Source organism: Malaclemys terrapin, chromosome 3 (assembly GCF_027887155.1).
Source record: "Malaclemys terrapin pileata isolate rMalTer1 chromosome 3, rMalTer1.hap1, whole genome shotgun sequence".
In the NCBI taxonomy this organism is placed as follows: Eukaryota; Metazoa; Chordata; order Testudines; family Emydidae; genus Malaclemys; species Malaclemys terrapin.
The window spans coordinates 100,886,620-100,908,591 of NC_071507.1; the positions used below are offsets into that span (position 1 = coordinate 100,886,620).

Sequence of the window (21,972 nt, forward strand, 5' to 3'; positions counted from 1 at the left end):
ATTCCAAGGGACCATTCAAGGTCAAGTGACCAATTAACACCCCTCCAGTCTTGGAGGGAAGGAAGTTGGGTGGGGGGAGGCAGTTGGGGGAGGGAGCGGTTATTGGGTTGTAGATTATTGTAATAAACCATAAATCTGCTGTCTCTATTCAGTTTGATTTTTAGTGTCTAGCAAAGTTTTTCAAACATTCTTATAGCTGACAAAAATCTAAGGACTCCAATAAATACATTTAGACCACGTATAGTGGTGATGTCAATGTGATTAATTATATTTATTTTACACCTCTGACTACCTCACCTATTAATCTCTCTCTGCCAGAACTACTGCTAATATTTCAAACATCTGATTGTTTTTAAAACAAAAAATTGTCATAAATGTGTTTCCTTCTTTCATTGAAATGTAGAATTTCCTCCCAAAATTATACAAGGATTATAAATTGTCTTACATAGGCAACTCATAAGTTTAAATTCCAACATTTCAAGCACCATCAGATCTGGAAAGACCATTAGGGAGATGGAAATCTCCCCTTTCAAATAGGATACAGCACGTGATTCCTGTATCATCATCTTAGTTGGTCCTCCACCCTAGTTGCACCATAGGTTGTGAGATCTTGGAGATAAAGGATTTGGTATAGAAGCCAGTGGCCAGAGGGCCCAATCACATAAAAAAATAAGTTGGGAAAAACTGGGAGTGAAAACTCACATATTCTACATCAGTGCTGCAGGAGACATCAATGGGATAGTCTTGTCCCCCGCTTTCCTTATTGGTAACTGCACCTATCACAATTCTGGTAGAACCAGAGTTCACGCATCCCTGCATTTTTCTGTCCCTTCCTGGCATATGTCTGTGTGTAAAATATATAACAACTGCCTGTGTGAAATCCTCTGAAACCTTGCTTTATTACTTCCAGTTCTACCCAGAACCCAAACTTGCCAAAGACAGTGGCCTTGGTACCATGTACATAAAATTTTCAATGTCTGAAAAAATTACATTTCACAAAAAACAAAACAGGAAGAGTCTGAAAACCACACAAAATGGATAAGCAAAAACAAAATGTGTGAAATTACACATGTAATTTACGCCAGTTTCACTCAGCCATAGCAACAGGAATAAAACACTAGCAGCCACAGACCATATTTATTTTATAAACACTGGTTAAACCAGGGTGAAGACACTAAATTAAATTGTAAATTGACTGTGGTAAATCATCAGATTTCATACACACAAATAAGTTTGTCACTTGATTATTTTACTTTACCTGGGATTTTCTAAGGGGAAAAAAATCAAAATTAATTAGCCCCGGGAGAGACATTTAAACATTTTAATGCTAAGTGAAATCATCTTCCCATTTTGCCCCATGTCTTTGTTTCCCGTAACAGCTGTTCACACAAACCATGCACCTAGATCAAAAATACGCAATCATATAATGTAGTTCACTGTAAACTTGAAGGAAAAAACCCACTTGCACCATCCTGCAGTAATTAGCATTAACTGCTGTTTGGAGTACAACACAATGATTTTCTATTGACGTATAACAGGAAATCATGTAACATGAACTGATATCAAATTGGCTCAGTTGTACTGAAATAGTGTACAACGGGTTGGGGCTTGGAAAACACATTTCCATTAAGTAAGCTGATACTAAGTGGGCTTGACTGTTCAGGTACATTTGCACAAGAGGTTGCTCCATCAGACAGTCTTGCAATGCATTTATTATATAAGTTTATATACACCTCTAGCTTGATATAACGTGACGCGATATAACATGAATTCGGATATAATGCGGTAAAGCAATGCGCCGGGGGGGCAGGGCTGCACACTCCGGCAGATCAAAGCAAGTTCAATATAACGCGGTTTCACCTATAATGTGGTAAGATTTTTTGGCTCCTGAGGACAGCGTTATATCGAGGTAGAGGTGTACTTCATTTCCTTTCCCTGCTTTGTTTGTAAAGTGTGCAAAGGTTATTTATTTATTTTTGTAATTACTCAGGCAGCAAACCAGCATCTTTTCCACAGTGCACCTATAATGTAATTTAAATGAGGCTGCTCTTTTTAAGGTAATATATTATAAGAATTTGGAGCGTAGCAAGCGTATTATATATATACACATACACACACACACACACATCCCTTAGCTCTGGCCGTTTCGCAACACTGCCTTGCATTACATGGTCGTATTTTACTTTTTCCACAGGGTCCCTCACCAACACTGGTCAACGAACAAGGCCACTGTTTAGTATTTCTTCCTTCGTTGTTCAGAGTGTGGGTCCATGCCTCAAACAGTGAGTGCCATTTAAGTTCTGCCCTAAATAAGTAACTTTTTTCTTCCCTATAGACTTTTCCACAGGCTCACCAATTTAGTATCTGAGTGCCTCAAACATATTAATGAATTTACCCTCAAAACACTCCTGTGAAGTTGAGAAATAATGCTATTCCCCATGTTACAAACGGGGAACTAAGACCATGAGTGATTAGGTGATTTTTTCCCCCAAGGTCACAGTCTGTGACAGAGCCTAGAGCAGTGGTTGCCAAGCGGTTGATCATAATCGACTGGTCAATCCTAGACAATCTCCCAGTTGATCATTATCTCCGGCGGCGCAGCTTGGCTGCCACTAAGGCAAGTGCCTACCCCAGCCCTAAGCCACTCCCAGAAGTGGCCAGTTTGGCCCCATGGCCCTGGGGGTGGGGGTCTCCCTCCGCGTGCTGTTCCTGCCTGCAAGCACCGCCCCCACAGCTTCTATTGGTCAGGAACGGGGAGCTGTGGCCAATGGGAGCTGCAGAGGCGGTGCTTGCAGAGAGGGGCAGCATGTGGAGCCACGTGCAGGGGCTGGGGCAGGCAGGGAGCCTGCCTTAGCCTTGCTGTGCTACTGACAGGGAGCTGCCCGAGGTAAGTGCTCCCCGGCGGAAGGCCACACCCCAATTCCCAGCCCTCTCCTGGAGCCAGCACCCATACCCTCTCCTGCACCCCAACACTCTGTCCCAGTCTGGAGCCCCCTCCTGCCCCCCAACTCCCTCCAGAGCTTGCACCCCTCATCCCCTCCTGCACCCCAATCCCCAGTCCCAGGTTCATCCCAGAGCCCCCTCCCACACTGCAAACCCCTTGGCCCCAGCCCTGGGCCCGCACCCCTTCCCAAATCCCAACCCCAGCCCTGTGAAAGTGAGTGTGAGGGTAGGGGAGAGCGAACAACGGAGTTGGGGGGGGGTGTGTGGGGCGGAACTTTGGGGAAGGGGTGGAGTAGATCCTGGGATCCCCTTAAATTCAAAAAGTGATTTTGGGCATAAAAAGGTTGGAGACGACTGGCCTAGAGCCTTAACCACAGAGCATTCTTCTTTAAGTAGACTCCTGCATCATTCACAACACACCATACAACTTCAGTGGTCAAAGAGATATGGCTGCTCTAAATCTCAGACCAGCTCAGCACACAGCCTGGCTTCTTTCTCTGTCCAATGTGCAAACTGCATAGGTCAGAAAAAATAATGTGACCTTGTGTGTGTATGGAAGGAAGGCAGGAGCAGCTAAGAAAATAAGCAGGCTCTCTACTGACTGTGCAATTGAACTGATTCTCAGCCTTTGTGTTTTTTACCTGTTAGTCCTGCATCCCTCTCAGAGAGTCTGCTGTGTGTGTAAAAGCATGGCAACATGGGTATCTTCCTGGCTCTGAAAGCTTCTACAGAAACAGCACGAGACTGAGACCTTGCAGATTGATGGTGCTTCAGCTGCTGCTACTACTAGATCACAGCTAAAAATCCTAATCAAACTCTAATGCCAGTTCTATACTACATACCACACCCCTGAATGACATAATTATACCAACCTTGCCCCCGGTGTAGAAGTGCTATATCAGCAGGATAGCTTCTCCTGTTGACATAGCTACTGCTTCTCGGGGAGGTGGAGTAAGTATGCCGATGAGAGAAGCTCTCCCATCAGCATAGGAACGTTTTCCCTAAAGCGCTACACCAGCTGTAGTGCTGCATGTGAAGACAAACCCTAAGGTCTACTCAGTTTTCTCATTGGTTCGGGCCTTACTACTAAGGGCTTGTCTTTACTGCCACAACAGGATGGGATCTAAATAAACTTGAGTTACAGCACTGGAGCTAGCCTAGCTCGAGTAAGAGTGACCACATTCCAAAACATTCCAGTTACACAGAATGATTTGATTAGCAGCACACAGTTATTGGATTAGGCGAGTGATAGGATAATCTGATAATGAAGTGTTGTAACTCAAACTGTTGCATCCTCCCTGCAATACTAGACTGAGTTTCAACAGCACTCAAACTTCAACCCGCACCCTCTGAGCCCTGGTCTACATTACAGAGTTAGGTTGATGTAAGGCAGTTTACATAGACCTAACTCTGTAAACATCCACATTAAAATGCAGCTCCCACTAAAGTAATTTGCCCTCTACACAGACTTAACTCCACCTCCATGAGAGGCAGAGTCAATGCTGATGTAGGTTAGGATGACACAGTGTCAGTGTGAACACTGCATTGCTTACATTGACCGCTGCTGCCTTTCAGAAGCCATCCCACAAAGCCGCAAAGTGGCACTTAAACCAGTGCAAGGTCTCCTGGTGAGGATATGCACCGCCGACACAAGGAGTGAAGTGTGGACATGCAAAAGCGATTTAATTACTGCAGTGGCTGTACGTCAACGTAACTTAGGTTGACTTAATTTTGCAGGGTATGTCTACATTGCAATAAATACATACATAAATAAAAACAGCAAGTCTCGGAGTCTGGCTCTACAGACTTGCTGGGGTCATGCTACGGCACTAAAAATAGCCATGTAGACATTCCTGCTATCCACCCTCCTCTCCAGGTTTCAGAGCCTGAGTGGAAATGCCTACACTGCAATTAAAATCCTGCAGCAGGCCAATGCCAGCTGACTCAGGCCTGCAGGACTTAGGGTAAGGGGCTGCTTAACTGCTGTTTAGACATTCAGACTCAGGCTGAAGCCTGGGCTCCAGGGCCCTGTAAGGCAGGGTTTTAACACCCACTTGGGCTAAAACACTCAGGCCAGGTCTACACTACAAATTTAAATCAGTATACCTATGTCGCTCAGAGATGTGAAAAATCCACACCCCAAGCAATGTAGTTATACCGACCTAATCCCTGGTGTAAACAGCGCTGTGTCGACGGAGAGCTTCTGTTGACATAGTTATCGCCTCTCATGGAGGTGGATTACATGCGCTGACGGAAAAAGCAGCATCTTCACTAAAGTGCTACAATGGCACAGCTGCGCCACTGCAGTGCTCTATGTTTGGACAAACCCTCAGGCTTCAGCCTCAGATTAGTTGGCGCAGGTTACAAAGGCACACTGAGTAAACTCAAGTATTCTAACTTCTATATAATTGGCAAGTTGCTGTGCAGTGTTATTGCCTACTAAATTTCTCAGTACAAACCTAAAATCATTAGTGGTTTTCAGCTACACATTTTCACCAAAGCATGATAGATTTTGTAGTTTAAACATTAAAATTGTACTTGTTGAGTCAACTATGATGAATTTACTAGTTTCCCTGTTCTGTGTTTATAAGTACAAAAAGCTTTCTAAGAAATGAATTGTCAAATGAGCAGATCAATAGTTCTTTTTACCAAAGTCCCTGGCATTGCCTGTTTTAATTTCTAAAGTCTAACAGCCCTCTAGATCCAATATTAAAATATATATACATTGTTCCAAGTTCCCATTTATCTTTATTCATACAGCAAAACAGCCAGGACTATCAAACACCAAACCTAGAAAAATCTAATAAAATAGATACAGTATTAAATTATAGCTTTTCAGTAATAACGGATTTCTACTCCTGATTTAAAGTGCACTCTATTTACTGAAGCAGAAAAAAAATGTAGCTCAAATTCCACTTCTTAGTTGGCTGTTAAGATCACAGAGCATGCAGGATCAAGCCCTAGAACATGTATTATTATTTGATCCCTAAAACTATCACTTTGACGGATCAGTTTTTCTCATCTTCCCACTCCTTCAGAACATGAAAATATTATCATTATTACACCTGTCAAGTGATATTATTGTTTAATAGCTGGAATCTGGATCTTCTATGCTTTTGAGGGCTTAGCTGTAATCTTCCAGTCTATCTTTGAGAACAGCTCATTGCTCAAAATATAAGGGATACCAAGAAAAAGGAGGAAACATGCTAATTAAAAAACTGCCTGATTAATACCCAGGTGAACGAGTATAAGGTGTATGAATAGAGCCTTGAAAATCTGTGGATATCCTCTTTATATCTGCAAATATTGGCAGACCATGTTTGAGGATCACAGATGGATGCAGATTGAAATTTTATATCTAGAGACCTGCAAATCTGAGGACCATGTTTGTAGATCACTGATTGGATACGGATCAGGGATCTATGTATAAAATATGAACTAGACATTTTGAAGGAAAAGAACAAAAATGAGAAAAGAACTGATATCTGAAAAATGATTTATTCTTTCTAATAACTTCCTTTAAACCAAGTCTTTTGGTATTCTCGCTCTCTAATGCTAATATGACATTCCCACTGATCCACTCTATTGACTTAAAGGGAATTTACTGTTAACTATGAGGATTTAATTCAATGTCCAAAGCTCTTGGTTGTATAGGAAATCCAATTTACAGCTAAATGTGTAACAGATCAGTATGTGAGTATAGTTACTTTTTCACTACTATTTGTGAAGAAGTAACATAGCACTTTCATAAATCAAAAGGTCTGTAACTCTGTTCTTTTGGAAACCTCCTTCAACCATGTAAAATGATGAGTCAGCTCTATATTCCTCTATTTTTTAAGAATATAGGAGAACTACTTCTTCATATTAATATCTATAGGTTTCCAAGAGGTCATAATTTTAGCAACGTATAATCCTATTTGAAGTTAATTAATTTTATAAAACAATCTTATTTGAATCCCAACTGAATGGTTTACTTCCCTATTTAAATCATATACGTTTATTTAGAAAAGTAAATTTGCTAACCACAATGCTATGAACCTTATGGAATCAATTTATTGATACAATCTTACATTGTACAAGTTTAGAATAAATAATTCTTTCCTTACTTCCACATAAATTTCACCAAAAATATCAAAAGAATTAAATTCTGGTATTCAGGTAGTAATGTGTGGTTTCCGTGCCTTACATCCATTGAAACTGCACTCACCGAAGTCTCTACTGCCTCTTCCTATCCAAAAGTTCAGAACCACTATTCCACCCTCATCCCCCTTGACCTGTCAGCTGTCTTAGACACATTCAACCATGCTTTCCTTGAAATCTTGTCCTCCCTTGGCTTCCATGATTCTGTTTTCTCCTGGGTCTCCTTCTACCCCTCTAATATCTAATCCTTTGGAGAGTCTGCCTCATCCCACCTCCAGTTTTCTGCGAATTCCTCAGAGCTCTGTCCTTGCTCCCCTTCTCTTTTCCCTCGACACTTTTCTCAGGGTAATGTCATCTTCAAACTCAAATTCCATTCTATCTGCACGTGGGTGACTCACAGATCTACCTCTCTACTCCAGACCTGTCTCCTTCTGTCCAAACTAAAACCTTGGTCTGTCTCTTTGCCATCTCCTTGTGATTATCTGGCTGTCAGCTCATGCTCAAATTGGTAATCTTCCAAGCTTTCCACACTCTCCTCCTCATACTCTATGGGACCTTTCCCTCTCGTGAGCAGATAGAGCATTAACTTGCATGGATGCAATTGGGGAAGAGAAACTCCAGACAGATTGTAGACAGGGTGTTCAATGATCTTAGAGATGAAAGAGAGAAAGGCTGGTATTTGGAAAGGCAAAGGTCAGGTTTTTTTAAAAATAGGAGAGAACAAAGTATGTTTGCATTGTTGAGGAAAGATACTTAGGAGAGTGAGATGTTAAGGAGAAGAGTAAAGAAGGGAATGAGAATGGACACAAGGGAGATCAAGGGATGGGATGGGGTCACTGGAACAAGTGCAGGGGGTTTTAAGACAAGAGCAGATGAGAAACTTCTGCATCTATGATAGGGCAGAAAAAGGAGAGGGGAGGGAAAGGCAAGCTGAGGGAAGAGGTCATGATATTTTATCATTTTTTTGGGAAGATATCTACAGAGTGGGATGTGGAAGCAGGAGGAAGAGAGGTTTTGAGCGGGAGTAAAAGATAGCAAAAAGGAAGCTGAAATTGCAGGAACGGGATTCAATTAAGTTGGAAGCAGAATCTAGGGAGATGGCAGAATTGAAGAAAGAGAACAAATTTGCAGTGGAAGAAAGTCAGACTGGTCATGGGATTTCCGCTAGAGACACTCCGCAGTTAGAAAGTAGGAGTGCATGAAGCAGATATTTGGAGTGAGCAAAGGCAAGGGTTTGGCATAACCTTATTTTCTAGAGAAGACAAGGTGTGTGCGTTGTGGTGTTCGGCATGGGAGATAAGGAGCTGAGAGGGAGGTAATGCTCATACTGTGTTCACAGGGTTCTGGGACAGATGTGACATTTTTTAATATGCTATTTCTGCACTGTAAACTGGTCTTCAGTCACATATATTTTCCTCCAGGATAATAATGGCCTAAAACAGCAAAAAGGGCATTCTGACAATGAAGACTCTCCAAAACAGGCTTTATTCACTGGGTTCAAATAGACCAGCTTAATAATGGAGCCCTGGATACAAATAAAATGGATATTGGACCCTGAGAAAAGAAATTTTAGACTAATGTCTAGGGCAACAGGTAAATATTTAAACAACAATTTTCCTGAAGTCTTTCTTTTTATTGTATTGAAAGGATTTTTCTGCTCAGATGCCTATGAATAAGGGATGATTATAGCTATTGCTCTCAGCATTGCAAAACAAGCTATTGTACTTGGCACTGTTAACAGCATGCTTGTTTCTGTCCCAGTGGTGTATTATTTTGAGTACTAAACCCGAGCAATTTTCCACACTTATAAGAAACTGCATTTTTGGGAACAGTCAAAGGCAAATTTTTCTTTTAAAGTTAAAAATACACTTCACTGAAATCCTAAATTTAAAATTTTATTCTTTGTGACACTTATTTTTACACCATCCTTTTGGAGAAATTGTTAATGAAAGAGGAAAATAATGAACATTAAGAGGAAAAATATAAACTTAAATCATTACAAGTAACACACAAATCAATTCAAGTAGTTCCCAATGAACAGTAGTTCTAAGCTTTTTATATCAGACGGGTCCACTCCACTCTCACAATAGTAGAATAGAATAGGGGTTACCAGACACTCCCTTTCCTTCTCCCTGACCAAAATATCCGCACAAAGCCCCTTCCTCCCCTTTCTAACCGCAGCACACAAAAAGTTTAGGCTTCACCTCAGTTAAAACTAAAAAAAATTGCACTTTCTTCTGAATATGTTGTTACTTTCTCACCAGCCAACACTCAGAGACACTTTAATGCTGTAAGAGTCTCTTAAGCAGCTCTCAGAATGCTTGGGAATGCTGACTGACTAGTGAAGAGGCCATTTTTCCTCCTGATTGAATGTACACTTTTTTTTTTTTAAGGCGCAACCTTGCTTTTAAAAGCTACTTAGCATGTGCTGTAGTGAGGAACAGGACTTTACTCTATAGCGACCACAGGCTAAGGGATCAGATTGTAGTTCTTTCTCCAAATCAAAGCTGCTGTTGCCCTTCTCCATCAGTCTGCTGACCTTCCTGATTTTCTGTTCCCACACACTTAGCCCAAAAGCCTCACTCGTGGCCATCATTTCAGCATCCTCATTATATGAAGGAACTGACAGGGAATGTTCTCTATGAGCAGCTTCTACAGCATTGTCTTTTTTGAATTGCAGCACCCTTTAGCCTGCGCAAGCCTGGCTCTAACACTTCCTGGGAAACAGCTCCCCACAGTACAACTGCCTGACTGAAGAACTGCCAGTGCTGTGCTTCCCCTTAGCCCCTGTGTTTTGCTATGGCTCCCCCTTACCTTGATAATGCTGCATCTTGGGTCTCTTTGTGAATAAAGACACTGAAACAGATTCTGAGTCTAACCCTCTTAATACTATAGGGCACATTTGGTGACATTTGACACAGAGCAAACACAAAGTAATAAAGCATTTGTAGAGAATAATTGAAGGCATTCAGGAAGGTAGCAATTCATGCCTAGGAGAACACTCAATCTCTGTCTAGGAATGATGCATTATAATGATAGGCCTCAGTCCGATGGTTCAAGAACTCCAATGCCACTGAATTCTATAAATTTCCCTTTGTAAAAACGGAGATAAAATACTGCAAAATAAGACAGCTCCAAAAGAAATTACATAAACTGCTAAACACAGAAGCCCATTGGCTGCCAGTCAGAAGGACACAGGAGCTAGGATTAGAAGAACTTTTTCTCCAAATTTTTTCCTGCTGGTTAAGAAAGCTCAAAATGGAACTGCAGCCTCCCTGTGAGAAATTAGCTGCAAAGTTTTTGGTGGGCTGAGCTATCATTCTTAATCATCTGGGAATGGCTCAACCAACCAATCAGGAACTCAGGAAAAAAATTGCATACAACTTTCACCATATGACCCACTTCTAAAAACCAATTTGGACAAGAAATATGCTGAAAGCAGTCTGAAAAAAAGTTTGGTGTATCCAAAAGAAGAAGAAAAAATTGCAGAAAATCTTAGTGTGTGTGGTTTTAATGAAACATTTACTGGTTTTTCCCCCATCCAATTTGAACTTGAATGAGACAAGATTTTATCATTTCTGTGAATCAAGATATTTTGTTCAGCACTAGCTAGACCTTTGTTCAGCTACATATATAGGCAGGGCCGGCTCCAGGGTTTGGACGCCCCAAGCAGCCAAAAAAAAAAAAAAAAAAAAAGCCACGATCGCGATCTGCGGCGGCAATTCGGCGGGAGGTCCTTTGCTCTCCGGAGCAGCCGCCCGAAGCACCTGCTTGCCAGGCTGGTGCCTGGAGCAGGCCCTGTATATAGGTGTAATCAAAAATTTATAATTTATAAATTTATAAAGTACTCCATCTTCAAAGCTCTTTGCACAAATTAAGTAGCTATTCTGCAAGACAGCCTTATGAGACTGATAAGTATTAACCTCCTTTTATAGATTGGGAAACTGATGCAGAAAAGTACAGTGATTTGTCCCAGGCCATAGATGGAGCCTACAACAGGAAGTAGGAGCATCTTCTGATGTGATCATTGTAATTTATCAGAATTTTTATACAAAAGTGCTATTATCATATAACTCTTTGAAAACCTAAAATCAGCTGTTACAAGGAAGCCTGGGAAAGAGCGAAGAGAGTGAAAGAGAAATCAGCCTTGAAACAGATTGGCAATTAATGAGAAATATGGAAATATGGAGTAGTAAAATAGGGATTAAAAAGGGAGTTGCCTTCATTCCGACACTTCTTTCTGGCACAGCAAATAACCCCCTAAGAGAAGAGTTAAGTTACATCTGAGTTTTCAATAGTATGTGAGGCTGAATGTAATCTTTGTCCTAGGAATATTTTATACTGCTCATTTGTTTTACTTTGAATTCCTCTCAGATTACTAATACATTTTTCTTTATTAAAGTATTTTTGGGAATATTCACCTGGGGCTATTCTGAAAGAAGCAAAATGAACTTCTGGACACTGGGGCAACACATTACTACACTTGTAAAAGGTTACTGTTCATTCAAGTCATTTGGTCTTGATTTTGCAGCCCTTACTCCTGAGAGTGATACCAGTATGTATTCTCTTTGAATGTAAACCTTCTTCAGAAAAATTAACACGATCACTATTATCAAAATAAAAAGCCAAATTTATAATTAATTTGCAATCAGTTTCTTTCCTCCCACCCTAACACCTCTCAGTAGCACACAAATAAATCAAGCAAACAAACATTTAAAATTACATTATATGGTACGTATATATAGTGCCCTTGAACCTGAGCACTGGGGAATGCTAACAGAAGGAGAGCGCAATAAAGCAAATTGCATTAAACAGGAACAAACAAATCAACAACAGGCATTTTGGAATGAGAACAAAATATTAGGTTTACAAGGAGGAAGAGGGGTATCAAATCATTAGAAGTAGCAACACTAAAATGAGGAAAAGATTCAGGATTATTAAATGAAGTGAGAGAAGATGATCTTTACAAAGAGCTAAATGTGGATTAAGTCTGGGATGAAATCCTGTCCCCATTAAATTAATTGGCAAAACTCCCTGCTATTTTTAAATGGCAGGGTCAGAATGAGTTGTGGTAAACTGGCTGAGTGAATATGAATGAAAGCAGCAAACAGGAAGGCAGGGAGAAGTGGGAATAAAAAACGGGAGGAAATACTGACCAGTTTGGACGATGGCATTAATGCTAGAATGACAATTTCAAATCAACAACCTCAACAGAAGAAGCTAATGAAGTGAAAAGAGAGGTAGCACATGAAAATAAGGCAAAGCAAAAACTAGACTGCTGCATGATATTGGGCTGATCGGCAGTTGCTGAAGAGAGACTTTTGGAAGACCAGCAAGGAGAGCATTACAAATAGCAGGGCATGGAACAACAACCATGAGGTTACAGAGGGTCCTGTGGCACCTTTAAGACTAACAGAAGTATTGGAGCATAAGCTTTCATGGGTGAATGCCCACTTCATCAGACGCAAGTCTGGGTAAGGTGTGGATGACTACTAAAATCCTCAACCATGAGGTTGAGGATTTTAGTAGTACTAAAAGTAAATGTAGTAGTATTAAAAGTAAATCTTGCAGATATGTGAAATGTTTAGAAGATTTAACAATCTGAGAGGTAGGGGGTCAAAAATAATGTGAGGGTTCCCAGTGCTTACAAGTGGCATGAAGGGAGTATCTTTGAAAAATAAATTCTCTCTTGGTCAGATTTAGCGAAATTTGATTGGCTTGTTTCACCAAAGAGAAAAGAAAATCAAAAGAGGAGCTGAAGGAAATCAATTGTTCTGTAGCATGCATGCACACACATCAATAAATATGGGGAAATCTAGTTGAATGGTTTCATTTAAAGATTTCTAATAAAAAAATATTTACTCTAATTGTACGTTTACAATATTTATGGTGACAACTAAAGCATCATTCTAAACTAAATGCCCATGACCCTCACTATATCACAATAAGCAGAACCAATCACTGAACATATGTCAGAGAATATAAATATCAAATACCTGGCACCTGGAAGAACAAGGTTCAAATCCTGGGTGTTTTGCTCTGTAAGTCGGGAGAGGGCTGAAAGTGGTACTGTGGAAAGATACTTAGCCCCAGAGAAAGGGGAAAGCATGCCACACACCTCTGCACTGAGAACCCTCTAGCCAATTAAGGATTGGTACTGATGGAATCTAAAAGGAGACCCATCATGTCATCCTTAAGTGGAAGGCAAGTGATCCCAACATTAGGGCTTGAGGATTAGTGATAAAATGGAATCCCTTGGTGTTCATTTACAAAGGCAGACATTTGGTGTAAGAGGTGGGAACATCAGTTACTGCACAGGGCAAGTAAGTTTTTCTTCTTCATTCAGTAGTATCCCTATGGGTGCTCCGCTTCAAGTGACTGTAGGACAAAACCCTGAGTTGATAGGCTGGGGCTTCAGAGTTGGATTTGTTAAAGAGCATAGGATGGTTCCTCCTAGTATAGTATCCAACGCCGAGTTCTGGGTGATTGTGTAATGTTGTACGAACATGTCCATTGACGCCCAGTTGTTGTACTGGTGTCAATGTTGATTTTAATGTGTTTATTTCAAGGCCTAGTCTTGTGAAAAGATCCATTGTTCTTCATATGTCTTCAAACGCGTTGGCTCAAGAGGGAATTTTGATTAGACAATTGTCTAGGTATGGGAATATTATAATTCCCTGTTTAAAGAGGTGTGCTGCTGCCACTATTAAAAGCTTAGAGAACACTTGGGTGCTATGGAAAGGCTAAAGAGTAGCACTTTGTACTGATAATGTTCCGAACCCAGGACAAATTTTAGTAATCTCCTATGAGGAGGGTGTATGGTGATGGGGAAATATGCGCCTTGGAGGTTGAGGGCCGAGAACCAGTCCCCCTGTTCCACTGCTGGGATTATTGTTGATAACATGACCATCCTGAACCATGGTTGTTTCACAAACTTGTTGAGGTTTCTCAAATCTAGGATCAATCTCCTAGATTGCCATTTTTCTTTTGCATTATGAAGCGTTTGGAATAAAATCCTTTCCCTCTGTGTCAAAATGGGACTGGTTCTACGGCACCCAACCATAGGTGGCGATTTATTTAGTCTCGCAGATGGTGCTCATGGGAAGATGAAGCAGGAGTGGAGGTGGGTAGGCAGGAGGGAGAGGAACAGAATCGAGTACCCATTGCTGATGATCTCCAACACCCACTTGTCAGAGATGATCTTCTGCCACACTGGGTAGAAGTGGGTCATATGGTTATCAAACTAATGGAGTATTTTCAATGGTTGCAACACATGGTCCGGGGGAGGCATCTCGGGGCCTCAACCAAATTTTCAAAACTGATTTGAGGTAGATGGGTAAGGTGTTGAGGTCTGTCTATGCTGGGGACATAGTACTTCTTGTCCACTTGCTTACACAAAGGAGGTATCAATGCTGGGGTCTGCCAGATCACCTTGGCTGAGTCCAATAAGGCCTCATTGACTGGGAGTGTGATTTTAGTCGACGTGGAAGTCGAATATATCCAGCAGCTTGTGCTGTAATTCTTGAACTTCCTCCAGGGGGATTTGGAAAGAGTCTGCTATTCTACTAAATAGAATACTATTCTTGAAAGAGTTTAAAACCACCACCAGATGTTGGAGTTGGTGGCATAATTGCCCCTTCTGGTGAGGATGAAGAGATGTTGGATGGTGGTGTAACTTCTTCATGCAGTTTTTCCTCATGCTCTTCTAAAGGTTCTACCTCAGGTTTGGGAGGCCTGGATAAAGATGAATATGGAGAGTGCCGGTGTCGATCCCTCTGATTAATGGGTGGTTTGTGAAAGTGTTGCCTGTACATAGCACAAGTGTCCCAGTAGGGCCAGTGTGAAGGGATAGGCATGTAGCGTTGCCTATACCAAGATCCTGAGTTGGTTCTGGTTCCTGATACTGAGGGCACGTATAAGGTTCGTGTTGTGCAGTCCCCTGGGGAGGTGGGGGGAGTGCATGGTGTAAGCCTCTTCACCCTCCTCACTGGAGAAGGGGGAGGAGTGCCTAGACGGTGAAGGAGATCAGTGCGATACCAGTTGCCTCTCTGGGGGGAGAGATGTGTACCGCTGGCAGCTCGGTAAAGAGGAGTGGCAACTCTGGGGTTCTAGAGACAATCGGGTCTCTCAGGAACGGAATTCTTGTGGTATTGACAGCAGCAGCATCGGTACCATGGATTGTGCTTGCATTGGTGCTGTGGACAGTCTAGTCCGGGATGGCCAAACTGTGGCTCTTTTACAGTTAAAGTGCAGCTCGTGCAGCCCCCCCATTTTCCATCTACCAGACTGGGGCAGGAGGAGTTCTGGGCTTTTGCCCTACAGCAGGGCGGTGGGGTGCTAGGTCTTCTGCCTGTGGGAAGGGGCGGTCTCAGGGCTTCAGCCCCATGGGAGGTGCTCGCTGAGGCTCAGGGCCCCAGCAGACGCATCTTGCGGGGCTGAAGCCCTGAGCCCCAGCAGGCACACAAGGCTCTCGAACTTCTGAAGACTGTTGTATGTGGCTTGGAGACTCAGTAAGTTTGGCCACCCCTGATCTAGGCATTGGAGGACAATGCAGACGGTGCCAAACTTAGTCTGCACTCTCCCAATTCACCAGTAGGTGGCACCAATGGCTTCATCGTGCCAAAGCACTTGGTGCCACATGTTTAGTTGGAGCAGCTAGTGCCAACTATGCAGCTTTGGGCCTGTCTTTGCTAGTACTGTCTTCCAGGGTCCTGCACTTTATGGTTCTTGGACTTATCAGTAGTGACTGTACCGGAAGTCCCCAGGTGGTCACTAGAGCTGAGTCACACTATGGAAGATGTTGATGCTACCGACCTTCTGGGGGGGACCTTATTTCCTGGGATGGCTCCTTGATAGTAGAGCTCAAGGTCCATTTCCTGCCGTCTTTATGAGAGTCTGTGGCTTTTCTTTTTACAGTGCACGTCGAGTGTGGAGCAGCAGATGACAGTGCCGGCAGTGATCCCTGTGAAGGAGAGATATTGGGCCACAATCTGAGTCTGACCGCAGTGCACTTGCCAGCATTAAAATTTTTAATTTCAGCTCCTGGTTCTTTGGGTCCAAGTCTTTAAGTTGAGGCAGTCGGTGCACTTCTGTGGTATATGTCCCTCTCCCAAGCAACGAATGCACCGTGAATGCCTGTTGCTTACAGGGATGGCCTCAGGGAAGGATTAGCATCTCTTAAACCCGGGGGATCCAGGCATAACCCCATGTGATGAAGAAAAAAAAAATATTATCCTAGCCTAAGGAGTAACAGAGAGGGGAAAAAAAATTAAAAGGCGGGGCAGGAAAAATGTAAGACATGGAAACAACTATCAACTATAAACCTTTAACAGAAACACTAACATTGCTAAAGGAAGTAAAGACTCTCCCATCAAGGGCTCTGCTAGAGATTCCATCCCACATCAAGGGCAACTGAGAAGGAGCTGAGGGCAGTTTGACTGCCCAGCGCTATGCAGTCGCTTCTTGCATGTGCAGCCCATGAGGGCACTGCTACCAAAGATGTTGCATCCCTGTGTGTAGTACTGAAGTGCACCTGATATGGACCAGTAGGGACACTACTTGAAGAAGAAAGGAGAAATACCACCTGCATAAGCCTTTTAGAGTTGATCAAAAGGGATTCTCTTCATTCCACATCCTAAGTAGGGACAATTCAAATATATTGGAGGAAGAGAATCAGCAAAAAGATCTTTTTCAATTTTCATAGAAAAGACAGCAATTGCTCTGTTTGACGTAATACTGATAAACTACATATCAAGTGAAGTAAGATACAGTGCCTATTAAATATAGGAAAGTAAGTGTTGCCATAAAGGATCAAATCACTTGGTGCGTCTCGTCTAGGTTTCTCCCTCTGGCAGTAACCAATCGACAATGCTACAGAGGAAGATGAAACATCATATCCAAATAGTTCACACTTGGGTAGGTGCAATGACATGCATGTGGGACGAGAAGAGAGGATGGTAAGTAAAGGGTCTCTTCATTCCAGCTAAGATAAATGTTAGAAAATTGTGGTTCAACCTACAACTCAAAATTATTTATTTATACATATACACATCATACATACACACACAAGAAATCTGTTCATCTCATTTTGTTGGGTGGTGTGATAAAATGTTCAGAATCAAATCTAAAACCAGACATTGTTCTTGTGCATTAGATTTCAGCTGACAGGGTCAAATTCTACATGTATATCTGGGATTCCTATTTAACACAGTATACTAGGGAACTTTTACTGCACAGCAGCTGTATCCACCCAGACAGTGCATGGCAACAGGGTACACATGGACAGTTAGTGCAGGCTTGCTGGAGCACTGCAGGTTTACACCGAATCTTGCCATATACTAACTGTTCATCTAGACATGCCCTCAGAAGCTGCACATCCGCATTTAAAAATGGTATTTGGACCACAGTGGGGTTTGTTGTTATTTTAAATGATAATTTAGATTCTGGAAAATGAACAATCATGTAATAATCTGTAAGGAAGATCCAAAACCCCATCTCTATACAGATGTACTTGGTTTGCCCCATAGTCTAAACCTAGCTTCACCCTCTCCCATAATGTGAAAGAGTTACTCCTTAAGCAGAGGACAGGGAATATGGAGTCGATGTTTTCTCCTTCGTGTTGCTACTATCTCACTAGTACCTGGATGAATCACTTAACTACTTTATTCCTCAGTTTTCCTATCTTTGGGTATAACACCTATTTTTGTAAAGCACTTAAGATCTTTAAATGTCATATTAAAGGTTTGCTTTCTATGTAGCACTAGCATACAGTATGTGCTGAAGTTCATTTGAAGACCAATTAACACCTGTTTGACAGAGACTTAAAATACAGACGCTCCCCAGGTTACACAAACCCAACTTACGGAAATCCGGATTTATGGAAAAAGTTCCCTACATTACGTAAGCTTTTTTTTTTTTGGGGGGGGGGGGGGGCGCAATTGTCGGAGACATGTTCCCGACTTATTTATCTGCTCCAGTCTTTTATTGCGTATCTGATCTTAAAAACAGGGATTTGGAGCAATCACATTTTTGAAGTGCTCCGCTCCAGCTCTGCTCCAGCTCCTGGCAAAAACCTACTGGTCCATGCTCCAGCTCCGCTCCAAAGCCCTGCTTAAAAAACCCTCGGTTTGATAACTAGAAAGTATTCAGAGAAGTTATGTCTGCAACAGAGTATGATTATTTTATTTCTATTTCTTTTTTTGGCCAGGTGGTGGGGGGAGAGAAGATGAACGGTTATGAAACAAAGATCCTGTATTTATGGAAATATCCTTTAAAAATGAATGAATGAAGAGAAATATATGGTACCAAAGCAGATTTTTTTAAGTTTTCCTATTAGGACTTAGCAACTCAAAGCCCCCGAAAAAAAACTAAGGCAGAGCATCTTTCTATTGATCAAAAAATTGAATGTGAAAAATATTAACGTCCCCACTAAACAGTCATAGAAAAGAAATCAGTGTGTTATTGTGCAGAACTACTCAAGTTATATACATTATGATTAAAGTTATAATGCTCACTATCAGAATACATTTGGTTTAATAAGTATATTTACCTTACTTGGGGGCTCTGTTTGTCTATATTTTAATGTACACCAAGATATTTTAGGATTCACTAAATAACACAGTTAGAAGAGCTAGACGACAAAATGTGAGACCTAACTAGTTTTGTTTCTGTGCTTGTAAGCAATTCTGAGTCTTTGTAAACAAAACTATCTACTAAACAGAAAAAAACAATAATGGCTATTTAACAGTATGTGGAGAACCCTTAAGATAATTCTACTAAATTTAGAATCAACATTGTTTTATAGTTCTTGCTTAGCTCTTATTTTTATAGGGTCTTGATCAGTTCCACTCACAGAATGATAGACTTACCTGTTAGAAAGTGAACACCACCAGGAAATGGACCAAATTTTTCTCCAGTAAAAATATATAAATCAGAAACCATTCTGGTGTAATTTTAAATAGAGTTTCTAAATTACTCTGATCTGGTACACTTGTGGCCATGATTAAAAAAGGTTCACTTCTCAAGATTTATCATTAGGGAAAATTCAAATCTATTTCTGCTTATTTATTATTCTCCTTTATTTTAATATACTTATTTGCTAAATGCAGCCAACTCACTTTACAGTGGTCATACTGTTGCTGTAAAGTTGGAACATCCCCTCCAATGGGCATCCGCTTTTTCAGCTCTTCATCTTTCACATTCAGCCATTTGATTAGCTCCTCCAGTGATGTCAGCAGTCTGTTCCATTTTTCTGCACTTGCCTCCAAGTGAGCCCTGCAAAAAGATAAAACAGTATCCTACTCAGAGGCTTGCCCTACATTCAAAATCTACTATATTTTATTTGAAGAAACTTGTCCCTGTTAGAACAGGAACACTTCCCTAACACCTAAATGCAAAATAACTGCTCAAATGTGCATTAAAAGTCACCACTTCAAATAATTTTGCACTGCAAAAGCAAATTAGTCTGAGACAACAGAATGTGGATGAATGTCTGTCTGATGTGTGAACCTGTCTCAAACAATGCAGAGTGCATATTTGAGAGGAATGAAAGAAAATCCCCACTCTCTGTTATGAATCTGAACTTGTAGTGTACATATTACATACATCTAATCTTTGCACTGAAATACACTATTTCTGGACTTTTGAGGCAAATTTAAATCTTTGATGCCAGGAGCACGAATCTCCAAGGCTGAAAGAAATGATGCACACCAGCAATCATCAGAACTAAGGGATTAATTCTGAATGGCTGAAAACTAGGGCTGTCAAGCGATTTAAAAAAAATTAATCATGATTAATCATGCTGTTAAACAATAATAGAATACCATTTCTTTAAATATTTTTGGATGTTTTCTACATTTTCAAATATACTGATTTCAATTACAACACAGAATACAAAGTGTACAGTGCTCACTTTATTTATTTTTAATTATAAATACTTGCACTGTAAAAATAAAAATAGTATTTTTCAAGTCACTTAATACAAGTACTGTAGTGCAATCTCTTTATAATGAAAGTTAAACTTACAAATATAGAATTATGTACAAAAAATAACTGCATTCAAAAATAAAACAATGTAAAACTTTAGAGCCTACAAGTCCACTCAGACTTACTTCTTGTTCAGCCAATTACTCACACAAACAAGTTTGTTTACATTTGCACGAGATAATTCTGCCCGCTTCTTGTTTACAATGTCACCTGAAAGTGAGAACAGGCGTTCACATAGCACTGTTGTAGCCGGTGTTGCAAGATATTTACATGCCAGATGCACTAAAGATTCGTACGTCCCTTCATGCTTCAACCTTCATTCCAGAGGACATGCGTCCATGCTGATGATGGGTTCTGCTTGATAATGATCCAAAGCAGCGCAGACCGATGCATGTTCACTTTCATCACCTGAGTTAGATGCCACTGGCAGAAGGTTGATTTTCTTTTTTGGTGGTTCAGGTTCTGTAGTTTCTGCATTAGAGTGTTGCTCTTTTAAGACTTCTGAAAGCATGCTCCACACCCCGTCTCCCTCAGATTTTGGAAGGCATTTCAGATGCTTAAACCTTGGGTCAAGTGCTGTAGCTATTTTTAGAAATCTCACATTGGTACCTTCAAATCTGCAGTGAAAAGGTTCTTAAAATGAACACACTGAGTCATCATCTGAGACTGCTATAATATGAAATATATGGCAGAAAGTGGGTAAAAAGCTCCCCCAAGGAGTTCAGTCATAAGTTTGTTTAACACATTTTTTTAACGAGCGTCATCAGTATGAAAGCATGTCCTCTTCACGCAGCGCACAGTCAACTTGTGGAACTCCTTACCTGAGGAGGTTGTGAAGGCTAGGACTATAACAGAGTTTAAAAGAGAACTGGATAAATTCATGGTGGTGAAGTCCATTAATGGCTATTAGCCAGGATGGGTAAGGAATGGTGACCCTAGCCTCTGTCTGTCAGAGGGTGGAGATGGATGGCAGGAGAGAGATCACTTGATCATTGCCTGTTAGGTTCACTCCCTCTGGGGCACCTGGCATTGGCCACTGTCGGTAGACAGGATACTGGGCTAGATGGACCTTTGGTCTGACCCAGTACGGCCTTTCTTACATTCTTATGTTCTCTAGAATGGTGGCTAAAGCATGAAGCAGCATACGAATGCTTAGCATATCTGGCACGTAAATACCTTGTGATGCCGGCTACAAAAGTACCATGAGAATGTCTGTTCTCACTTACAGATGACATTGTAAATAAGAAGCAGGCAGCATTATCTCCCATAAATGTAAACAAACTTATTTCTCTTAGGGCTGGTCCACACTGGGGCGGGGGATCGATCTAGGAAACGCAACTTCAGCTACGAGAATAGCGTAGCTGAAGTCGACGTTTCCTAGATTGAACTAAGTTTACTTACTGCGGGTCCACGCGGCGCAGGCAAGCTCCCCCGTCGACAGCGCTTCCTTCTCTCGGCGAGCAGGAGTTCCGCAGTCGACGGGGGAGCGCTTCTGGGATTGATTTATCGCGTCCAGATGAGACGCGATAAATCAATCCCAGAAGATCGATCTCTACCCGCCGAATCGGGCGGGTAGTGTAGACAGACTTACCATTAGCGATTGACTGAACAAGAAGTAGGACTGAGTGGACATGTAGGCTCTAAAGTTTTACATTGTTTTCTTTTTAAGTGCAGTTAGATACCCAAAAAAAGTTACATTTGTAAGTTGCGGTTTCATGATAAAGAGATTGCACTACGGTACTTGTATGAGGTGAATTGAAAAATACTATTTCTTTTATAATTTTTACAGTGCAAATATTTGTAATAAAAATAATATGAAGTGGGAACTGAACACTTTGTATTCTGTGCCGTAACCTAAATCAATATATTTGAAAATGTAGAAAAACATCCAAAATATTTAATAAA

General features: G+C 41.2%; 1 protein-coding gene across 5 annotated transcripts in view; it reads right to left on the reverse strand.

The window, feature by feature from the left end:
* Positions 1-21,972, reverse strand: part of UTRN (utrophin) — a 565,558-nt gene that overhangs the window by 179,676 nt on the left and 363,910 nt on the right. For all 5 annotated transcript variants that reach the window (XM_054021668.1, XM_054021666.1, XM_054021667.1 and 2 more), the window contains one exon: positions 19,200-19,356. In XM_054021668.1, coding sequence (XP_053877643.1) covers positions 19,200-19,356 — 157 coding nt within the window. The remainder of the gene's footprint in view (positions 1-19,199; positions 19,357-21,972) is intronic.